This window comes from Anastrepha obliqua, chromosome 5 (assembly GCF_027943255.1).
Source record: "Anastrepha obliqua isolate idAnaObli1 chromosome 5, idAnaObli1_1.0, whole genome shotgun sequence".
NCBI lineage: Eukaryota > Metazoa > Arthropoda > Insecta > Diptera > Tephritidae > Anastrepha > Anastrepha obliqua.
Genome location: NC_072896.1, coordinates 20,388,460 through 20,411,481, shown reverse-complemented (window position 1 = coordinate 20,411,481; position 23,022 = coordinate 20,388,460). Strand labels below are relative to the sequence as shown.

General features: G+C 35.2%; 1 protein-coding gene across 5 annotated transcripts in view; it reads right to left on the bottom strand.

Moving 5' to 3' along the window:
* LOC129247288 (uncharacterized) overlaps positions 1 to 23,022 on the bottom strand; it is a 98,788-nt gene that overhangs the window by 2,760 nt on the left and 73,006 nt on the right. For 4 of the 5 annotated variants that reach the window (XR_008582545.1, XR_008582548.1, XR_008582546.1 and 1 more), the window contains 5 exons: positions 16,675 to 17,136; positions 16,502 to 16,597; positions 5,549 to 5,958; positions 4,590 to 5,006; positions 1,621 to 2,297 (listed from right to left, as the gene is read on the bottom strand). Coding sequence is in view for 1 of the 5 variants with exons in the window: in XM_054886349.1 (XP_054742324.1) it covers positions 1,910 to 2,297; positions 4,590 to 5,006; positions 5,549 to 5,958; positions 16,502 to 16,597; positions 16,675 to 17,121 (1,758 nt within the window). In the remaining 4 variants the exon portion in view is untranslated. Of the gene's footprint in view, positions 1 to 1,133; positions 2,298 to 4,589; positions 5,007 to 5,548; positions 5,959 to 16,501; positions 16,598 to 16,674; positions 17,137 to 23,022 lie in introns of those variants that run through there. The other variant, XM_054886349.1, reaches the window with a different exon arrangement.

Sequence of the window (23,022 nt, the reverse complement as noted above, 5' to 3'; positions counted from 1 at the left end):
CTTACACTAGAATTTTTGACTAAAAGTGGAGGAAAAGTAAAATTTGTAAGAAAAACATTTCGTTTTTAAAACGGTGGACTTATGAACAAGAACTTGCACGGTATGTCCAGGACCAAAACCTGTTTCTTCATCATCTGCGCCAGTGGAAAGATTTTTTCCTTTTCCGGAATTGTCAATCGATCGACAAGGCAAATTCTCGCTGACTGTCATTTTGGCATTTTTCGTTTAAACCATATATTTATTTAGGGAAATAATGTCTATTGCTTTGAAAAAAAAGGTTAAAAGGGGCCCCATCTTAAAATTGAAAACCGCACCCGCCGGAGACTTATAGTTTTTAAGTAATTTAATGTTAAAGTTCTGTAATTTAGCGAAAAGTTGGTGTTGCCATACACCTGAAATAAAAACGAAGTTCGTATGCAGGGATGTTCAGTGGAAGGTTCATTGTAAAACTGCAGTATTTTTTCCTGTAATTTACGCAAATCCACAGTATTTTTGCATGGAACTCCTTTTCGCGTGGGCGGCCTTCGGCCGCGCTTCAAAAATATAACCCTCATCAGTCCAACTCCGGCTACGCAATCTACAGTATTTTTGCGTAGAACTCCTTTCCGTGTTAAAACCATTGAACCCAAAATTAAAACGTCATATGCGTGGATGTAGTAAGGAGGCACAATAACCTCTCTCCCCATCATTAACACTAAACTCAAATACTTAATTTTTGTTCATATTTTTGTTTTCATTTGTTGTCATTCCAATCTTCTTATTCGCGTTTAAAATTGGAAAGTGATTGTATGGACAAATGCATTTGCATTTAATTTTAATAAAAATAATTCGAATATAAGGATAAAAATAAGTAAAAACACGCGTGTGAGTGTATATTTGGTGAATTTTAGTGAAGTGTTAAAAAATATATAGTGCAATGTGCCAAATTATAGTGAAGTTCCCGAGGGCATTTTGAAGGCAAATAATTATGAAATTATTATTTCCCGAATGGAGTTATAACGAGTGTTCCTTAACACCTCACTAACATCTCCACCAAATTTCATTAATAAAGACATTATAGTTTGGCAAAAATTGCCCAATAGACGTTATGCCTTTATTTATAATTTAAGTAAAAAACTCTCTTTTACTACCAATTTTACCAAAAATGTATGGAACTTAATTTTTCCACTTGCTTCGCCGCCCTTCTTATTGTACCCTACCTACCTATTGCAAGGGAGTGCCAGAATTCTAATGTCACAAGTGAGCGATAATAATAATCATAATACTTGAATTATGTATCATCATATACTATGAACTGAAATTATTGTAACTGAAGTTTAGGAATTTGTTGCTACTTTTTTTTAATAAAAATACTGCATTTCAAAAAACTCCGTGCTCTTTAATTACTCAGTCAGTTTGACTTCGGTCGAATTTCGGTTCGTTTCGGCCTGAGAAATCGTTGTTTGGTCGCTCTCTACAAACACGCAAAGTTGTTGTTGTTTTTTTAATTGTTAATAGTAAATGAATAAATCCTTAATTGCTGCATTACTAAGCTGTTGTGTGTGTGTGTGTGTGTGTGTAAGTAAAGTCATTGCTGTTTAAGTTCTTAGCACAGCTGCTATTGTCCTCTTTTGTTTATACCTTAGCCTGCCTGTAGCGCTGTAATTGCCGATCACCGTCGAGGTTATTACAATTATTGGCTACTCATTTAATGATGGGTTCGTCGTTAGTTTTTCTCTGTAATATTAGTAAAACTAATATTCGTTTTCGGTGGTGCTATATGCGTGGCTGCTGTTGCTACTGACATCTCTCTCAGCTGTTCGACTTCCACCAAATGCTCTCGCTGCTGTTGTTGTTGTTGCTGCTCCTCATCATCCTCCAACAAGCATACGTGCTCCGACTCAACAATGCTTCCTTTGCTCGATCATAATCATTGCGCGCTTGTTGTGACCGTCGTCGATGTTGATGCTGACGTTGAAGCAGCCAGCGCTGCTGCTGCTGCTGCCGCAGCTGTTGTTGTTGTTGGCCGTTCACCAACATCTTCACAAATGGTGTGCAATTTGTCCATTTCCGATTTCGTCACTATATTAATTGAGCTTACTTTGGCCCGCTGATATGCCACTACGGTGTTCTCACCCAGACATTTAATGCATACATAGCCGATGAGCACAGCAATGCCAACAGTGAGTACACGTATCAGCGGATCGACGTATAGTTGAATGACAACCCAAGCGCTGGCACCGGCAACACACATCAACGTTATCAGTATGATTGTCTTGGACCAGTGCTGCATGTTGAAACCCTTCTCCCAGTCGAGTCTGTAAATTGTGGAAGGTGAGAAAAAGGATTAGTGTACCGGTGAGGAGTAAGTTCAAACAAAAAGTAAATAGTAAAAGGTCTAGAAATTTCAAAAAACCAATTTTTTGTTCTTTCGATATTTCAAAAGTGTAGTATCTTAAGAATTTACTGTGAAATTTTCATGCGGAAATTCCCAATATAATAGCATCTAAAGATGATTTATCTCGAAGCGACTTTTTTCGGCCTGGTGTTGTCAAAAAACAAAAAAAAAACTGTTCAACCGAATCATCTGAAATTTTAATATGTTGTTCACAACATCTATGGATATTGCCTGTACTAGAATCATATTATTATTTCAATTATTTCGTATTTGTTTGATTAAACAACTGAAAAACCCCGATTTTTTGAGTGTAAAATTCAAAACCGCGCCATTTTGTCAAATTTTCCTTTTCTTATTCTAGTAGCGGGAAATAGCTACAATCATTTTTTTTTTGTTCCTTGTTCACTCCTCTCGGGAGCATAGAGCCTCGACAAGACTTAGTCTTGCGTTGGTTTCGTTAATCTGTTTTCATTTCTGACAGGGTATGTGATTAGCTTGCCGCTACCAGTCCTAAGTAGTGGGAATGCCCACCTGTCGTTGCTTAAGAACAACGCCTTCTTACTGCTTGGATCGCCATCTGTGTTTCACATTTTTCTCCCAGAAGGATCGCACAGATGGTTGAGAACTTCGCTAAATTTGGTGTGTCTGCACAATTACCACGATCGCCCGCTTCCTTTTGCTGGCGCCACTGATGCTATGTGTAACTGTGCCTTTTTCTTTGATTTTTACTTGTTTTAGCAGCCACAATTCAAATAATGCGCAGACTATGGTGAGTAAGGATGAAAAGGATAAGTTTTTGGGGTTGAGGAATGGAATTGAAGGAATTTTTTTTTATTTAGAAACTGGGAAAGTAGGTAAATTTGAAAAAGTGCGAGGATCGTGCTAGATCTGGTAAAATTTTTTTTTTAGTTTTTGTGTTTCAGATAAATAGAATAGTCAAAATGGATAACTGCAGCGCCATTTTTAAAATGATTAGAATTATAATTTTTTTATTTTTCATTTAAAAAAATAAATTCCTGAAAATACCCCAAATTTTCGAGCTCTAGACCACCAGGACCCCTTAAGTGGATCTCGAATTTATATATATATATATTAATAAAAGATCATTACTTCACTTTATAAAACTGAAAATTCAGTAATTAAATGCTGCTTAATACTTTTGGCCAATTTTATAGATTGTTGAAAACCATTAGAAAAAGTCTACTTTGTACTTTATTTGACGGATTTTATCTAAAAGTTAAAATTTTCCTTTTCTAATCTTCAATGATAAACAATTTTAGCCACCGTAAGGCACCATTCCCATATCCATATACAGAATTTTTGCTTTAAATTTTTGTATATGTAATTCCGCTTGTACACGTTTGCATTTTGTATGTATAATACGAGTACTTCTCCATACCTTTTATTGCTTTTTGAGGTTAGTCTTGTATGGGAGGCGTGTGCAAAAATAAACCGATTACAGCCATTTTTAATGCTATTTACTTACTTATACTATTATTATAAATATATGGACAAAATTTTGGAGTCGTGCATTCCTCGTTGCGATTTTTATGACATTTTTAAGCGTTTTTGAGGTTAGGTTACTATGTGAGGTATGCGTTAAAGTAAACCGATTTTGCTAATTTTTGGTATGTTTACTTTCTATATTATCGTACATATATTAACGGTCGACAATTCGGAGTCCTACACTTATCAGTGCTCTTGGAATGCCATTTTTGAGGTTAGGTTTGTAAGAGAGGTATGATTGAAAATAAACGGAGCACACCCATTTTTTTCGTTTTTTTCCTGATTTATGTTTGGTTAAAGGTTGCACATGAAAAATTGAAGCCCTACGCCTACTCTGTATAATTTTTTCAAATATTTAATGGGGTTTCGCCACTGTGCGCTGGCGCAATTATGTTCTGTATAGTGTACTTATCGCAGAATTGATCTCAACATACCTATGTATGGTAAGTGAAGTCATTTCTTCCAACATCAACCACCTCTTCACATGCCCACTTAACCCTATTCATCTACCATCCCCTGCTTGTGGTGACACCCTTTCGAGATAGCTGTTGGTTTAACTCATACCGATAGATAAAATTTAGCTCTAAGAGGGATTTGTAAGCTGTTACAATGACAACAACCACCTTATACCGTCACTCTTAAATTTTTTTAAATTTCGCTTTTTTATATTAATTTTTGTAATCCATTTTAATTACTGTTTACTTACTTTTTAGTCTTCTCAATTTCGTAAGGGAAGCCACAAACTTTGCACGATAATTGCGCTTCTGTTGAACTGCAACTCTCCACTAGCCAGCGTTTGAGGCACTCATGATGCACAGAGCTGACGTCACCAGTGCAGCGACACGGTTGTATGAGCGGCTCTGGTTTGTCATTATCATAACAAATCCAGCAGTCTTTTTTCGTCAAAAACGATTGACCTTCCTCCGGCGACAGGCTCTTGGTTTCGGCCGATGTGGTCGGTATGGATGGATCGATTTGACGTGAGAGCAATTTGCGTGGATTCAATATCCACAGCTGTTCGGGTGCCATTGAATTCCACAAACAACAGGGGAACCAAAAAGCAACACCCATCTCCACGATGCGGAAGACAATATCATGCCAATTGCGTGAATACACCGGTACTCTACAACAAGAAAAGAAGTCATTAAATTTATGTTACATTAGTATTTAATATACAGTAGGTTCTGTTTTTATGCGGCTTTTTTTTATGCGGTTTTGAAATAGTGCGGTTTTTTTTTAAATTACAAAATGCATGTCGACCTATGGGGAATTGTACATATAAACAAGATTCTAAACCAGCTAAGCAAAAACTCATCACAGATTGCATCAGAAATGCTAACCCTACAAGTATGGAAGATATATAAAGATATAATTTTCAAAGATACAATATTTTGTTTATGCGATTTTATTTAATTATTTCAGATTCATGCGGTCTATGGAACGTATCTATAGTAATAATATGGGACTAGTGCCCTTTTTTATGCGATTATTTCAGATTTATGCGGTTTTAGCATTTGAAACGTATCTATAGTTTTACTATAGAACTAGTAGCTTTTTTTATGCTGTTTTTTCTTTATGCTGTTTCTTGCGGAACGTATCTACCGCATAAAAACAGAACCTACTGTATATAAATCGAATTTTATATTACATTAGTCAAAATCTTACTTTGTTTTCCAAAAATCACCCAATGTCTCCGATGTTAGGAAGCCCACAATAACGATTAACATAATCGCCTGCGATAAGAGACCCAAGCGCGACTGATGCAGCTGTGAGGCATTTACGATCGCTTCACTGGGACCAAGTATTTTGCCTGTTTGATCGTAAACAAAGCCACCACGCAACTTGAAATACACTTCGACGCCATAGATCAAAAAGAAAATGACTACGATGAGCAACAGCACTGCATAGCAGCCGTTGAAAATGTGCGCATAATTCTGCCGATCGGCGGTGATCAATGAAGAGAATACCTCGACACCGAACAAGCTGTAGAGGAATAAGTTAAATGCAACAAAGCCGAGAAAACTTTTCGATAGGAATTGTGATCTCTCCCAGCGGATATCGCGTAAATGGAAAATCTGTAAAAAGAGAAATCATATGACCTGGTAAGTTGCTGGTTTATATGAAATATTTACTTAAATTAACGTAATGGAAGTGTGTTAGGTATATAAATATATGTGATAAATACTACAATATTTTAAATTACGAATGAAATCCATTTATCTATAAGTGTCAAGAAAAAAAGAGTTATTTCAACTTAGCTGCATTTGTTAAAGGTAAATTCATAAACTTCACTGGACTTTGACTATTGAACAGGTGTTTCAGGGAAAAATAATTTCAAAGAATACTAATACAAGCAATGTCGCATGACGTAAAAACTGTACTATATACAAGGTGAAGTCCAAAATAAACAAGACTGAGTTAAAATAGAAACGGCTGGAGCTTTGTTCTGATAACTTTGAGTTTATTTATTCAAACTAGTCCCCTCTGGCCTCGATACACTCTTTTACGCGTTCTAAAAGCTTTTCGAAAGAGTGTTTCAGGTCATTGACCGGAATGTCTTTCGGATGTTGGATGACCTCTACGGACGCAAAACGTTTTCCTTTCATGGCCAAATGCAATTTTCCGAATAGGTAGCAGTCACAGGGTGCTATATCAGGCGAATACGGTGAGTCATTGGGATTTCTGGTAAAAAAAGCAGTTCCAAGAGTGGATCGATGGTGCATTATTATGCAATAAGCGCCAGCTTCCTTCTTCGCGGTATTCAGGGCGAACTCGACTAATGCGATGCAACAAACGTTTCATAACTCCAAGATAGAAAATTGTATTGACGGTTTGGCCCATTGGCACGAACTCCTTGTGGATAATTCCCTTGGAATCATAAAAACAAATGAGCGTCGAGTTGATTTTTGACTTCGCCAAACACAATTTTTTGGGTGGTATAAAGGAAGGAATGTTATAAAGGAAGTTTTCGTATTTTCGCGCCTTTTAATGAGGTCTTTCAAATGTTGAATTTTGAGCAATTTTTGGTCCTCAGTTAACTTGTGCGAAATGAAATGTGCACAGACCTTTCGTAAGCCCAAATGATTAGTTAAAATGCGATAAATCGATGTTTTGGAGATATTCAAATCCGATTCCATGAATTTAAACACTGATCTCAGTTCCTTTTTGATAAATTTACGAACAATTTCGATGGAAGTTTCAGTGATTACTGATTTTGGATCCGTATGTTAATTGTCATTTATATCCTCACAACCATCTCTGAAACGTGTGAACCACTCATGAACTCTGTCACGAGATAGGCAATCATCGCATGCATGTCACCAAGTTTTTACTGGAAGTCAGCTAGGAATGTAACTTCCAAACTCATTAAAAAGATGGCGCGCCATCAAAAACATAAAAACATTTTTATGACGCCAGTCTTGTTTATTTTGGATCCAGCGGCTCCGCTTGATAAGTCATGTTGTCTGAATGGATACTAACGCGTCGGTTCTGAAAGTATTCAGTGGGTGGTAGCAGAGGAAGTGGAAGACCTTCTTTGCGCTAGAAAGAGGTGGAGAACGACTTGGCTTCACTTGGTGTGTCCAACTGGCGCCGGTTACCGAGAGAAAAAGACGACTTTGTTAAACTCGGCCAAAATCGCTAAAGCGGCTATCGCGCCAATCATTAAGAAGACATCTGCTTTGCAAAGAAGATTGAAATTCAAATTTGAAAAGGGTCGAACCAAGGAGCACCAGGAGATTTGGTGGCTCCTAAAACACTCAGGCTAAAAAGCCCATTGTATTTAAAGCTCTGGAAAGGGGGTAGATAGTTAAGGAGGGAAGGAGAAAAGTATCAGAGAAAGCGATAGGAAAGAATAGAGACAGAGACATAGTTAGTCCTGTGAGAATTTTACCGATTCTTTGGTAAATCTGTAAATATCCTCCAGTTTTAGAGAACGAATATTACTCATTCTCATGACATCGGAACCCAATACTCGTAGCTGTGCTCTAGCAAAGGCAGGACACTCATAGAGAAAGTGCTCAGTGCTATCCGCCTCCTCCAAGCATCACAGGCATACCGGGTCCTCGATGATTCCAATGGTGGTCATATGCTGACCCCATGGGTTGTGCCCTGTAATGATGCCGACCATCAACCGAATGTCTTTCCTTCTAAGTCTTAGTAGAAAGTATGACAGTTGTCTGCTCGGACTTGTCACAAAACACTTGCAGTTCTGCAGCGTTCTAGACCGGACCATCGCTCTTTATGTAGATTGCCTACATAATCGCTGATCCAATTCTTGATTCCTGCGGAACTGATTCCGATTATTGGCTCTGGCCCCAGTGGGGGCACCGCTGATCCACGGTTGGCCCAAGAAGATCAATACCGAGTGTATTTGTAAGTGTGACGGTAAATTTAGGCTTTTCGGTCAGGACAATAGGTAATAACATTCATAATGTTTTTTACGATAATTTTTTTTTTCATTAAGTTTGCATGGGAATATAGTTTTTAATATAATAAATGCTGAAGTTTTAAGCTTTGTCCAAAGGAGAAAATATATGTATGTATGTACAAGACTATCAGCAGATATTAAAAATCAGCGCGAGTTTCAAGAAACTGTAAACTTGCCCTTTAACTGCATATCAGAAAAATTTGGAGACTCTGAGAAAAAAATCGAGATTAAGTTGAAAATGTCATGATTTTTGTTTATTGTTGTGTATAGATTGAAACTTTAAAATATGTTGCTTTTGTTGTAGTATGAACAATATTTTTGTACAAAATGAGTAAAAAAAAATTGTCATGAAAAGTCAAACGAATATTTTAAAAACAAAACACTCACTGCGCCCATATTTTTCTAACTCACTGTACGTATCATAATAGGGCGTCTGGGGGAAGAACGTTGTAACTCAACACAAACAATAAGAGAAAACAAAATTTTTAATCAAAAATATTCAACTACTAAAAATATTATTATTAAAAAGTAAATTTGGTTCTATTGCGATTATGTTTATACATACCACTGAAAAAAAAGATAATTCTAAGAAACCAAAAAAAATTTTTTTCGAGAACTTTAAATTTCCAATTGCTATAGCTTTCTTATAAAAAAAAAGAGAATATGGAGAGAACTGGATTTAAATTTCTAATTAACACATGGGCTGAAAAGTCCCGGGCCTAGCAAAGAGAACACCTTTTTCGTTCAAAATTAGCTTTATTCAACAACGTAATTTCCATCAAGACCAACGCAATCATTCCAGCGTCGCTCTAATATTTCAATACCATTTTTGTAGAATGATTTATCTTTTGCTTCAAAATAGGCCTCAATTTCAGCGATAACCTCTTCATTCGAGCGAAATTTCTTACTGGCGCGCATTTTTTAGGTCTGCGAAACAGCCAGTATAAAAATTAATAAAAAAAAAATGTACAAAAAAAAAAAACAATATCAAGGGAACTCAATTTAAAGTTTCCAATCTACCACTGAATCACATTTTTGCTTTTTCGAAAATCGCTTTGCATTTTTAACATAACTTAAGAGAGAGCTGATGATCATTGCTGCGCAGTTATCTTAAAAAATGATGTCACTATTCCAGCAAACGAGCGGTATGCCTTTAAAAAAAATGTATGTAAACTTACAAGTGGTTCACTTTTTTACAACCTGATGCATTTTCTATTTTTCTTCTCATAAAACGATCATTTATAAAACTTTTACGACTTACTCAATGCAAAAAACTGACTACGGAAATATTTGTTTTAATTCATCTTTTCTCACAACTAACTTTTATTTGCGATTATTGAAAAACACAAAATCTATTCACAACAGCGAATGTAGAAGTGTACTCGTAGATATTTTATGTGTGAAATCGCGAAATTCCTCTAATTAATTATCTTTTTCAAGAACTTCAAAATAAAGCCGTTTACAGAACATCCACGACACTCGATAGTTTCGTATTGAATGTTGGAAATTAATTCATAATTCACTTTCACAATTAATAATACCCAAGATAAAAGAGCCCGAAAAATTGCTTTGCTGTAAAAAACGATAAAAAAAATAAAACAAAAAAAAATTATAATAAATAAGAAACTCACAACAGTCTTGGAATTAATAAAAAAAAAAGTTCTTTGAACTAAAAACAACAATTATCAGCTCCACTCCACGCATGTATGGGTGTACTATGTACTTAAATATGAATATCTCGACGGTTCAGCGTTTACGGAAGGTGTTTAAGTGCACATCATAAACAACCAGGTGCACTTGTACTCATAATAAGCTATTAAATTCTAGCGTTTGTAACAGTGTTCAGGCCTTTGCACCCGTAGGTACATATGTTTGCTTCGAAAGTAAACGTCGTAGGCGATACTTGCGAGGGTTGCCTTTTATAGTTTGCACCCAATAATGAAAACACAACAAAGTAATAATGAAAGTGTCATTATTTTTTTTTTTTTCAAAATATTCTGCTTGAAAGTTAATATACTCTTGCATTCGCTGGAACCAATTTTCACAGCACTTTTGCCACTCGCAAATGGATACCTCCAAAACGAGCTGTTTAAAAGCTTCAACAACCTCTTCAGGCATTGAAATACTCGCATTGATCTCGCATTTTATTTTTGATACTCGGGAGCAAAAAAATATCATTAGGTGGTAAATCAGGGCTGTAGGGCGGATGACTCGTTTTCAGCGGTTGGTTTTCCTTAGTTCTCTGATAACTTCTGGATTAGCTTTTTCGCAGATGTCGTTTAGTCTCTTAGCCATAATAACTACTGCGATATCGTCCGCAAGCCCGATAATGTTGGCACCATTGGATATATTGAGGCGCAGAACACCACCATGTTTTAGAGCAGTGGTTCAAGCACTGAACGAAATGTCAGCTCGTTGAAATGTAGAAAACTTAACAACCAAAATAGTGATATTTTCAACTTTTCGAATCGTCCAATTACGCTGTACAACACAAAAAAAAGACAAGGCCCTTACAATGGATTTTGGTAGAGGGTTAAAAGAAGAAAAAGTACCTACATTCAACAACTTTTTTTGTTTTATATATAGAATTTTTTTTGGGATATTTTACAATACTACAACGAAACTTTTACTATCAAGTACTAGAAAACTGCAGTAAATAATTTTCCTTATTCAAAAGTCGGGAAAATCGGTTATTTTCCTTGAAACATAGTCAAATTAAGTAAATTAAAGTAAACTTAGCTTAACGGATGAATAACGAAAATTAAAAATAAGGTCGCTCGAAATCCATTTTAGAACTATGTTTCTGTGGTCTTTCTTGTTTAGAATTGACAGTAGAATACTGTCGCAGTCGCCGAAACAAATTAGGTTATTTTTTTAAGAACAAATTGACCCGCCCTAATGTATGCACATAGTTAAATGAACCGCTGTAAATGTCTTGAATTTATTTATTATAGTTTACTATAATATTGCCACAAAAACGACAGTAAAAATAAAAAAAAACGCATTATTGTTGTATATTTTCAAGTTTTAGATGTATAATTTTTATGTGCATATTTTGGAGTTTATAGTGCGTGAAACCGCATCCTACTCATAAGTAAGAGAGCAAAACAATAAATTCAGTTAAGAGCAAAAGTATACGTGTATTTGCTATAAGTATTAGCTCATTGAATAGAGAAACAAAGTAAAAGCTTTTTAAAGCTTATGAAAATTTAATTTTATCATCGTTCTCCTCTTTACAGCCCATTGTGTTTAAGGGAGCAACTAATCGATTACCGGCCTGCAGAATGAACGGTGAGTTCACAATTTTATGGGCATTAAGATTAATTGCTTTTTTGATTGACGCAAAAAAAAAAAACTTATCAGTTCTTTAAACGAAAAAAAATAGTTCAACTGAAGGGTGGTATAAGTTTGAAGTAGCCGAAATTCTCCATGACTTTTGATTGTTTTTTTCCTCTCAAAGTGTTGCGCATTCATATAACGAAAGCAAGACGTTTTGTTTTTTTTTGTTATACTGAGAAAATGCGAAACATCGTCAGGGCAAATAATTAACAAAAATCAACAAAGACTTTGAGCTACTGCATACACACTTCGTTATACTAAAATTGAATGGGCTGTAATGTGAAGCTGAGTACACAAATAAAAAAAAATTGATTAAAAAGATTTGAGACTTTTATGAAGATCTGAAACATAATTCAAGTTAATATAGTCTTTGTTATAGAATGAACTATATTTTTATAAAAAAAAAAGTAATTGAAATTAAAATATAAATAGGTAGGTAGGTAGATAAGATGGCAAGAGTACCCCAGGTACACTACAAGTAGCACTTACGTGCCGTTTTGATACCATAATGTGGACCACTATCTGTGAAAGGATTTAGGGAGGAGAGAAAACCGTCTACAGCCATCCAGTGCTGTTGATGTAGCGGAGGAGAGAAAATATAAATAAGTATATAGTCAAAACTTGTCAATATGCGATGCCTTCATAATAATTTCGGGGGTGTATAAATCCGCGGTAATAGCGCAGACACACGAAATTTACTGAATTCCTCAACCATCTGTGCGATCCTCCTGCCAGAAAAATGTGAAACACAGATGGCGCTCCAAGCAGTAAGAAGGCGTTGTTCATAAGCAACGACAGGTGGACATTTCACTGCTTAGGAGTGGTAACGGCAGGATAATCACCTACCCTGTCAGAAATAAAAACAGATTAACGAAACCAACCCAAGACAAATGTCTTGTCGAGGCCCTATGCTCCCGAGAGGAGTGAACAAGGAAAAATAAAGAAAAAATAAATTCGTCGAAGAACTATCACTTTAGAAGCATTACTTAAAAGTTGATGTGGAAAGTTTTATGTTACAAAAACAAAAATATTATAATATCGAGGTATTTCTTATCATTCTTGAGTTCGCTCTATCTAACGCCTTTGAACCATTTTCTGTGAGGCTATCTGAACCAGAGTTTAAGTAAATAAACCAGAAACAATTTAAGCTCTGAAATATGACATTTCGCAGAGAAAAAGCCATAAATGCTTAAATGCTATTTCTAAAATTTCCCCAAGGGAATCGTCTTATGTAGGTGAGCACGCAGGTACATACAATTGAAAAATATCTGTACACCCTCCACCAAATTTTTAATTTTTTTTTTTTAATGAATTCTTTATTCAAAATACATTAATAATTTTAGTTAAAAAAAATACTCGAACTTGAAAAACAATTTAAAAACTCAACTATGCGTGAGCGCACTATAGTCTAAATGCTTTACCTTCAAATTGATAGATACAAGGTGGCACAAAATTACAGTGCGTTGCCAAATTATTAGGGATAATCGCAAAAAAGTGTACTTGTTGAGTATTTGGCTTTTAATAAAGTTACGTTTAATATGATAAGAACAAAATCTTAGAAAATTATACACATAATAAAAAATAAAAAAACACCGTTATGTTTAACGTAAAAAAATTTTAATCTATTGGGGGAAATGTTGCTTCTTACAAGTCAGTATTTTTTAAAATTTCCCTTAGCCTCAATAAGAGCTTCTAAGCGCCTGGACATACTTTCTATGCATTGTTTGGCACTTTCTTTTATTATGGGCTGTGATGCCAAACCTCTATCAGCTTTTCTATCAGTTTTACTTTGGTTGTTATCATTTCTGTGGCAATCTCAGATTTGGTGATCTCCCAAAGATTTTCTATGGGGTTCATATCCGGAGAATTGCTCATCCAAGGTAAGACTGGAATGTTATGGTCTTTCAAGAACTTGGTAACACTTCTGGCTCTATGACACGGTGCCGAATCGTGCATAAACATGAAGGCTTCACCATTCTCGAGCCATTCCCTCAGTGTCGGCAGCAATCGATTCTGAAGCACTTCTTTATATTGGTCTTGTTTCATTGTCCCCTGAACAATGGGGCGTCCATTTGAGGCGTCCTACAGCCTTGACATTGACAACTGATGGAAATCTTTTTTTTGAGGTTTACTCGTTCCATTGGTTTTCTCTTTCAATACTGCAGCTATTTAGTTCACAAGTTTCAAATATGATTGACGTACGGCGCCATTTGCAAAAATTATAAATCTTGCGATATGGTGATTAATTTTGAGCCATTTAGAATATTGAGTAGACAATTGATTTCAGATCTATTGCCGGCGTGCCACAAACAAATAAGTACACTCGGTTACAACAGACAGCATTGCTTCCTTTTAATTTTTCTTTTTAAAGTCACTCATGATTTCGAATACGTCGTCGAAAGCATTTAAGAAAATTCTGGCATTTTTTCGAATTAACTGAAATTCTTGTATTATATTTTTCCATAAATAAGTTATCAATTTTCACCTTTTTAAAGCTTGTGTCCTTAAAAAATAGCGGATTTTTTTTCAAATTTTCGATAACTCAAAAATACCGAAAACGTGAAAAATATTGCGCGGGTTTTCTAAGTTTTTGGAATTGAGCATATTTTGACAATACATGGTTTGGTTTTTTAATTACTTGGTACCCTTTTTCCACTTTTTTGTACAATATGTTATCAGTAAACTGATAAGAGGGAATATTGGAGGTTTTCAATTTTGGCTATTGATAATGCGAAGTGCCAAGGTGCAGCAATGCGCAAGGTGCAGTAAAATTGAACGTTGGCTATACAGCTGGTAATTTTATGTAAATACATACTTACAGCCTTGAGCAAAATTTTAAGACCACTGAAAACCACTGAAGTAAAAAATATTGCATTTAGATTACCAAAATTTGTATGCCCCTTTTGTGTTTTTAAATATAAAAAGTACTATTTTATTATGAAGAATACAAAATATGGCGAGATATGGGTTGTAAATCAATAGACATGCCACTGTTTGGTAGTTAAGGATTTTTGGATAGGTTTTGTTATTGTTGAAATGGTAATTGACCGAGCTCTAAAATCAGATTGTGGTAGTGCACCAGCAAAATACTTCTCAAAGATGGATCACGAAAACTTCTGAAGAAAGAAATACTTGTGTGCAACAACTTACAAAAGCGACAAAACGCATCAAATGAATCAAGATTTTCGTTCAGCACGACGACAAAAAACTATAAACCCGGGTAAACATTTGAGTATTGGTAAAAATTGGACGCGTGCCAAATTAGTTCGTAGCTGCAAGATTCCCGACGTCTGTTGTTCTGAGTGATGAGATATGCACAGGTATAGTAAAAGAGTCACGTTTTCATTCAAAGACATTAGGGGTCATTAGCGATGATGTCTTATCATCCTTATAATGTAAACTTACGATGTGAGACGACGGTAGAGTCAGAACGAATTTCAGTTCTTCGATTAAGTGTCTCAGTATCACTGCCAGAGGAACCAGCAGGCTTTTTATATTTTTTATCCAGCGCACGTTGGCTAAGCGATCTAGAGATGATACGTTAGATTGTGACAATTCTGACGAATATTACTTTGAAACTGATAAGACTTACTCCATCTTTCAGGCAGCACACGGATGCCTCTGAGCAAAAATTCGAGTTCTTTTGGCTTGCTCTCCAATAAGGCCTAACTGCATTGATCGGAACAGATGATAATCCGAAGGTACAATGTCAGGGCAATACGCCGGGTGGGACAAGATTCCCAATTCAGTCCCTCTAAATATTTTTGGACCGATTTCGCAAGAAGCATCTCACTCATCACCAAACGTCTCTCGATATTCCTCTCCTTCAATGGATGTGGCACCAAGTTACCTGCTTTCTGGCATCATCCCCATCGCGTGCAAACGTTTACCGATGGTTGATCTGTCAACACTAGCTGAATTTTTCTTTAAAATGTAATATTGAAGCATGACCTCCCGCAAATGCTGTTTTTCCGGGCTGAAGGTAGACATTTTTGACGTCAGATAAAAAAGGATCTCTACGCATCAAATGAATGTCTACCACTGCGATGGAGTCCTCACATATACACCTTCGAATCACCAGTATATTACTAGAGTGAACACAACGCTCTTTACGAGAGCGGAAACTTATTCCCATACCCAAAATTTATGTACATATATAATATTGCTGGATGTGGATTAGTCCTTAGTGTACGTTAAATAAAACTCGCGAGGTAGGCTTTAATAGAATTTCCTGCAGGGAAAGCCTCAGAGAGAAGGCTTGCCAACTTGCAAGAGAAGGTACCTGTATGCCAAACATAACTAATTTAATGGGGGTACCTAACCAAAGCTAAGTCTCAGAGAGTCAAACAAATAAACAGTAACACAAACTAGTTATGGCTCTACATTCATTAGAAGCCTAGCCTTTAACTACTTGAAGATTGATTTGCAAGCCTATTGAAATTGAATGAAATTTGAAAAGGTCGGGCCAAAGAGCACCAGGAGATTTGGTGGCTCCTAAAACACTCAGGCTAAAAAGCCCATTGTATTTAAAGCTCTGGTAGGGGGTAGATAGTCAAGGAGGGAAGGAGAAAAGTATCAGAGAAATATATAGGAAAGAATAGAGACAGAAATAGAGATAGTTAGTCCTGTGAGAATTTTCCAGATTCTTTGGCAGATCTGTAAATATCCTCCAGTTTTAGAGATCGAATATTACTCATTCTCATGACATCGGAACCCAAAACTCGTAGCCGTTGCAATCCTATCACTGACATGATGGATAATCACTAAAATATGGGTTTTCTTTTTAAGTTCACAAGCTCTTGAAAAAACACCCTTTACATACATATATTCATATGCTGTGTATTACTCACCTCAGCCCACATACAAACAATCAGCGATGCGCAGGTCATTAACATCGGATAATACGCCGACATAAGTGTGACCGCCCATTGTGGCTGCAAATCCAACTGTAATAAAGGAAAACACAATTAATAACAATAAATGAAATATTAAGCATTGCTTATACTCGTATCGCATTACTAACCGGTGTCGTAAAATATGCCCCTCTTAGTGTTGCCGCCACGAATACCATGAAGTATAAGACTTTTTGTGTTGTAAGACGACAAGCACGCAGAAATGAAGGCTGCTTCAAACGCTGATACTCGGCAAATATACAGATGAATAGTTGCACAACCGAAACCAGTGCGACAAAGTAGAAAACTGCCGAAATGCCCGCATAGTATGGCAGATTGAAACCGCTGCACTCATCGCCGGCGTAACGGATCTCACAGAGACAAGTGCCATTCAGGCAATCTCCACGCCCCGAACAAGTGGCAATATTGGGATCGTCATCGTTGATGTTAAAGGGTGAGGATCGTGATTTCATTACACCATCACTGGCGGCAAAACCACCACCGCCACCACCCATTGGTGTAGAAGATTGCAATACGCTCGAAGAGCACCGCATTAATTTGTGAAAATTGGATAGCATTCTACGCCCAATTACCTGCAAGCAAAGCAAAAATAGAGAGTACAAGTTAATTATTATATACCATAGTATATATTATAATGCTAACGACGGTGCGAGGTGCCAAATAATTGTTTATTTAACATCAATAAAAATGAATTATAAATTTTCGAAATTAAACCCTTTCATAAATAAGCAACTTAGCCGAAAGTTAGTCGAAACTCATGATAATGGCTTTGCCATAATCAAAAAGTAATTATTTATATTTGTTTAAACTACAATTTGACGTTCATTATCATGAGGTCGCATATTTTATACACAAGCAAAAAAAAGTAATTTCAGTCGGGCAAAAGTACAGTGAAAGAGTGTAAACGGACGGTGGTCTGTCAAACAAATATGAAATAACTTTCCTGTTAAAAAAAAACATATTGGTGACAATCGCATTTCGCATTTTAAACAATATCGTAATCCATAAACTCACGCACATACATATAATACATATTTACATGCATATATGAACAACCGATTTGTAGTTTGAGTTACTTATATCAGGGGTATTTTTTCAAGTGCCGATACAAATCATCTACACAGGTGCTATGCCGATTGGTTGTTGTTCTTTTAATTAATCGGTATATTGACTCATAACAAAGAGCATGGAAAGTGATTTCGTGCATAGGACCACTGCATACGTCATCTTGGAATACCGATTTTCGACTACATTTTCGAGTAGTGGAGGACGTTTGTCACGCTTTCTGAGTGCGCTCGGTGTACAGCTCCAAGACTGAAATAGGCGTTAGTTTGTTAGTCCACTAAATCTTGAAATGGTGTTTCACCGAGATTCGAACTAACGTTCTTTCTGTGAATTCCGAATGGTAATCACGCACGAACCCATTCGGCTACGGCGGCCGTCAAGATTACAAGTACGGCGAGATTACAAGTATTAATACGAGTATTTATGTATAGGTACGACTGTAAAACACGTCCCTCCAAAGTGAGGATACACACAAGAATTTTCCGAACCTGGCACTAATCGTTAAAAAACGACATTTAGTAAAATCTAATCGGTAAGCCTATCACGAAGGTGTCTAAAAAGTCTTAACCTTCGCAGTCGTGAACTATTGCCCTGAAGGTGTTGTACACAACAGGAAACTTGGCAGCCTTAGAACCAAAGCTCCGGTGTCCTGTTAGCGTAGCAACAAGTAGTCCTATATTTACTTTCGTAAACCTTAGCATATTCTTCGATCTTCACTTCCTGTGCTTGTTAGCATGGTGAAAATAATTCAGAGGTGTGGCCCAAGGCGAATTGAGTACTGAAGGTGGCGCCATTAAACAACAGTTGCTTTACTCTGACGTTGGCTCCCTTCGCAATGCAAAACAAAAGTATGTAGGAGAAATTGTAGAGAAAATAGAAGAAATTGCATGTTTATGAGAATTCTGTGAATGGCTGGGTTATATTGTAATTTGTGAGATTAAAACTAAACTAATACAAGCAAAGTAATGCAAACGAAGTGCCGGTTGTTAAATTGTTGAAGCACAAACAAATACAAAATGCAACTCCAAATGCAGTTTTTTGGGTTTGTATGCGAAAGACGCCGTGGCTAGAAAGTATGTGTGTGTATGTACAATTTCTTGTGTTTGGCTGTTTCCATTGCTTTCGTCTACTCTTCTTCTTCACAAAAAAGTAATTCCCCTTCCTTTTGTTTGTTTATTGATGGACTCTTACGACAGAGCCAATTCGGAAGGCGCAATTTTCTGCACTATCATTCTTGGGTGTGGCTAACATCAGACCGTTAGGCTGCTCTCAGTGTATTTGAAGAAATCAGCTGATTGGCTGACGTAACACAGTCTCCGCTCATGCTACTTCGTTGTCGTCCGAACGACTTATTGGACGAGTGTGTGAAAACGTGTGAAATAAGCGGGCAGAATTCAGAGTAAAACAATTGAAAAGATGTGCTCAATAGCATATCGTTATTGGGCTCGGAGCGAATTTAACGGAATAAACTGATGGGCTGACGTAACAGGGGATATGTTTACAAAAAAACTGAGATTGTGGTAAATATACGAAAAAAAAAAAATCAATACAATGTCACTTTGTTGCCTTCTGCACAACGACTGATTGGACGAGTGTGTGAATAATAAATGATCGTGCAGAATTCGGTTGGCGAATCTCCTGCGACGTGGCAGCCGAAGTTTCCCTCAAAATTTTATTTTTCCTGTTAATCTATCATCCTTGCTTGAAAGCATGGAAAAGAACTTTTTCTTTTGAACTTGATCTATAAAGTCCTTCTTCAGTTCGTTTTGTCGTACGCTCGTCTATGTTTTCTTTTTCCAAAATGCCACTATATCTTAGGACCTACCGTTTAGAAGCTATACATTAAATAAGTTTTCGATAGAAAGAGTTTTCAACAGAGAAGAGTTTTCAAAGAATTCAATCATGTCCAATCAAATTTTAATATAATTAAATGCAATAACAATAAATAACTTAACGAACAAGCGGCACCGGCCATCTGTATAAAGCTGACCAGCAGCACTGCATAATCGCTTACTAGCAACCCTCACTGGTGGAGCTGATATATATTTTAAAGAAAATAGATGTTTTAATAGAAAATTTGACTTTGATGCCAAATTTTTATAAAAATATTACAAAAAATAAAGGTTTATACATTTTTTGAACAAATAATGTAAAAATTGACAATTTTTGGTCGAAGATGAACCGGAAACGAGTACAACTATTATGACCGAAGCCGAAGCTTGGCCAGTCGTTACTCATATTGAATTTTTGAAAAAACCAAAATTTTAAAAGAAAGGAGAAGAATTACCTAAAAAATAACCGACAAATATGAAAAATTATGAAAAAATAAAAAAAATAAAATAAAAAAAAATAAAATATAAAAAATATATATCTATAAAAATTAAAAAAACATATATAAAAAGAATTTAAAAAGATCATATAAAAAAATTCAAATTTAGAAATCGAAAACTATTAGCCCACAATTTGATCTCGTTTAAACCAGAGATGTTAAATAATGATTAGATAATGCTAATGATTGCTAATTAACTTTCTTTTGTGAAATTCTCTAATTCATTAAACAATTAGAATTAGTTCAACTAATACCCATTAGATAATAGAAATTTTTATTCCAATGGCAAAACTAATTGCAATTAGTTGCCATTAGCAAAAAAAATTGGTTTACCTTTACAATTAGAAATCTAATTGACTTCTGCTAATGCAATTAGATATTCAATTAGCTCGAATTAGAATCAATTATTTTGATATTTTGAAAAACAAAAACAACTGAAATATTCATAATATGAATTTCACACATAATATATTACTTATGTACATAATATGTACTACGTATATTACATATGTACATGAACATCTATTTAACGTATGTACTAACTATTTATTAACTAGAATGACCGGGTATATTCGCTTTCAGCAATACGAGCATTTCAAAAGAAATTTGAGTCAAGCGACTGCGTCTTGGACTATTAATAATGTCCGCAAAGGAAAATAGTCGCTCCACAGGGCCTGAAGACGTAAGCGGCGTGTTGCAAAACAGTGCTATGTCGTTTAATGTGGGATATTTGGACCATATATTGGAAGTTTTATCATTATCATTCAAATATTGAAGCATCATATTCGAAATAAAATTTAATAATTCTTTGCAAAAAATTTATTTTTATCAAAATAATTAATTCTAATTCGAGCTAATTAAATATCTAATTGCATTAGCAGAAGTCAATTAGATTTCTAATTGTAAAGGTAAACCAATTTTTTTTGCTAATGGCAACTAATTGCAATTAGTTTTACCATTGGAATAAAAATTTCAATTATCTAATGGGAATTAGTTGAACTCATTCTAATTGTTTGATGAATTAGAGAATATAAACCAATTGCATCAATTGCTAATTCTAATTGGAATTTAACATGTTTGGTTTAAACCAAGCGTCGAAAAATTATGAAAAAATTAAATGAAATAAATAGAAAAAAAAATTAAAAAATAAAAAACAAAAAAATTAAAAAAAAATTTTTTTTTTAAATATTTACAAAAATATATATATACAAGAAATTAAAAATAAAATAAATTAAAATTTACAAATCGAAAATTATTAGCCAACAATTTGATCTCGTTTAAACCAAGCGTTGAAAATGTATACAAAAAAAAATGAAATGAAATAAATAAATAATAAAAAAATTAAGAAATAAAAAAAAAACTAAAAAAAATATATATACAAAAAATTAAAAATAAAATAAATTAAAATTTACAAATCGAAAATAATTAGCCAACAATTTTATCTCTTTTAAACCAAGCGTTGAAAATTTATACAAAAAAAATGAAATGAAATAAATAAATAATAAAAAAATTAAGAAATAAAAAACAAAAAAATTAAAAAAATATATATATACAAAAAATTAAAAATAAAATGAATTAAAATTTACAAATCGAAAATAATTAGCCAACAATTTGATCTCGTTTAAACCAAGCTTTGAACTCTATGAAAATTCCCCACATAAATGAAAAAAAAAAGAATACGCAACCACACAAATAAGTTATGAAGAAATTATAATATTTAAATCACGTACGCAAAAAAAAATTAAATGCAAATTTGTTTTAGAAATTATCAATAGTAATTTGTTATGTCCGTAGCCGACGTGATTATGGCTAAGCATTGATTGACAATTGCATGGTACTAATAATTTTCACAAATATGTATCAAATATGCAAACAAACCTATTTTGGTATCAACGCAAACACAGACGTTTGTAGGTATTTGCGATTTGTAGACATAAACACATAAATATGCAAAATAGTTAAATAAAGGCACAAGTAAAACATCAATGGCTGTGTGCAATCAATTGTAAGAGATACGTACAGACATATTTACATACAAATCGAGTGAGAATACCAATAGTAATAAACGCAGTATGTAAACAACTACGTACTTTATAATATATAAAATCAAATCGAATAGACAGAAATGAGCTTTATCGCGAAATATCAAAACATGTAAATGACATTGACAATACAGGCGGACATCCAAAAGCTTTAATGCGTCATGATTACAGTCACAATTTGTTTGAAAGTAATAGCGAAAAATTTTTTGTTCGGTCTGACATTGCATTTTGGCATTTGTTTTCAGAAGAACTGGAATAATCATCATGGACACAGGTCAGTAATGTTTACAAATCGTTAAATTTGATTGCACAATTCAAAGTTCAGATCGTCAAACGTATACTGTGGTGAATCAATAACTAACAGAAAAATGGAACTAATGCCCCTGACATTGAAATTTTACTAAGCCAATTTTCTCAATACACACTAACGAAAGTAACCCCTAAACTCATTTTCCGTTTTGAGTTATTTTTACCGTTTAAGCTGAATTTTGAGCTTCACCGTATTACGTGGCTTATAAAGGGTGAACAGATTGGAGAGACTTTTTCCAATAGCGTTTTTTAACAGATCACGAGTAACTACTGTCAAACTACAATAAATACATAATTTGTTTGAGTATTCATTGACATTTCATCATAGAAAGACTTTAGTTTTTTTGTCGTCGGACTAGCAAGTGCAGCACTCAGACAACATTAAGTCCATTGTACTACGCTCGGACACCCTTTTTAATTTTCTTTAAATGTACCCGGCCTCCGCAGAAATCTGAGTAGTTCTTGGGGTGCCAAGGAGCCATGGTGGTTGCTTTTTAGGGCATCAGTACAAAAGACCTCAAGCCGAGCGAAGGCGGGGTACAGAACGGACAGGAAGTGGTCCACCGTCTCATCCTCCTCTCCACATGCTGGGCAGAGTGCAATGTCTGAGATGTCCACCTTCTCCATGCGCTTTGATCATAGAACGTGGCCCGTCATCAGTCCAACCAGCCTCTTACAGTGCCCTCTGCTTAGTGACAGGAAGAACTGCGACA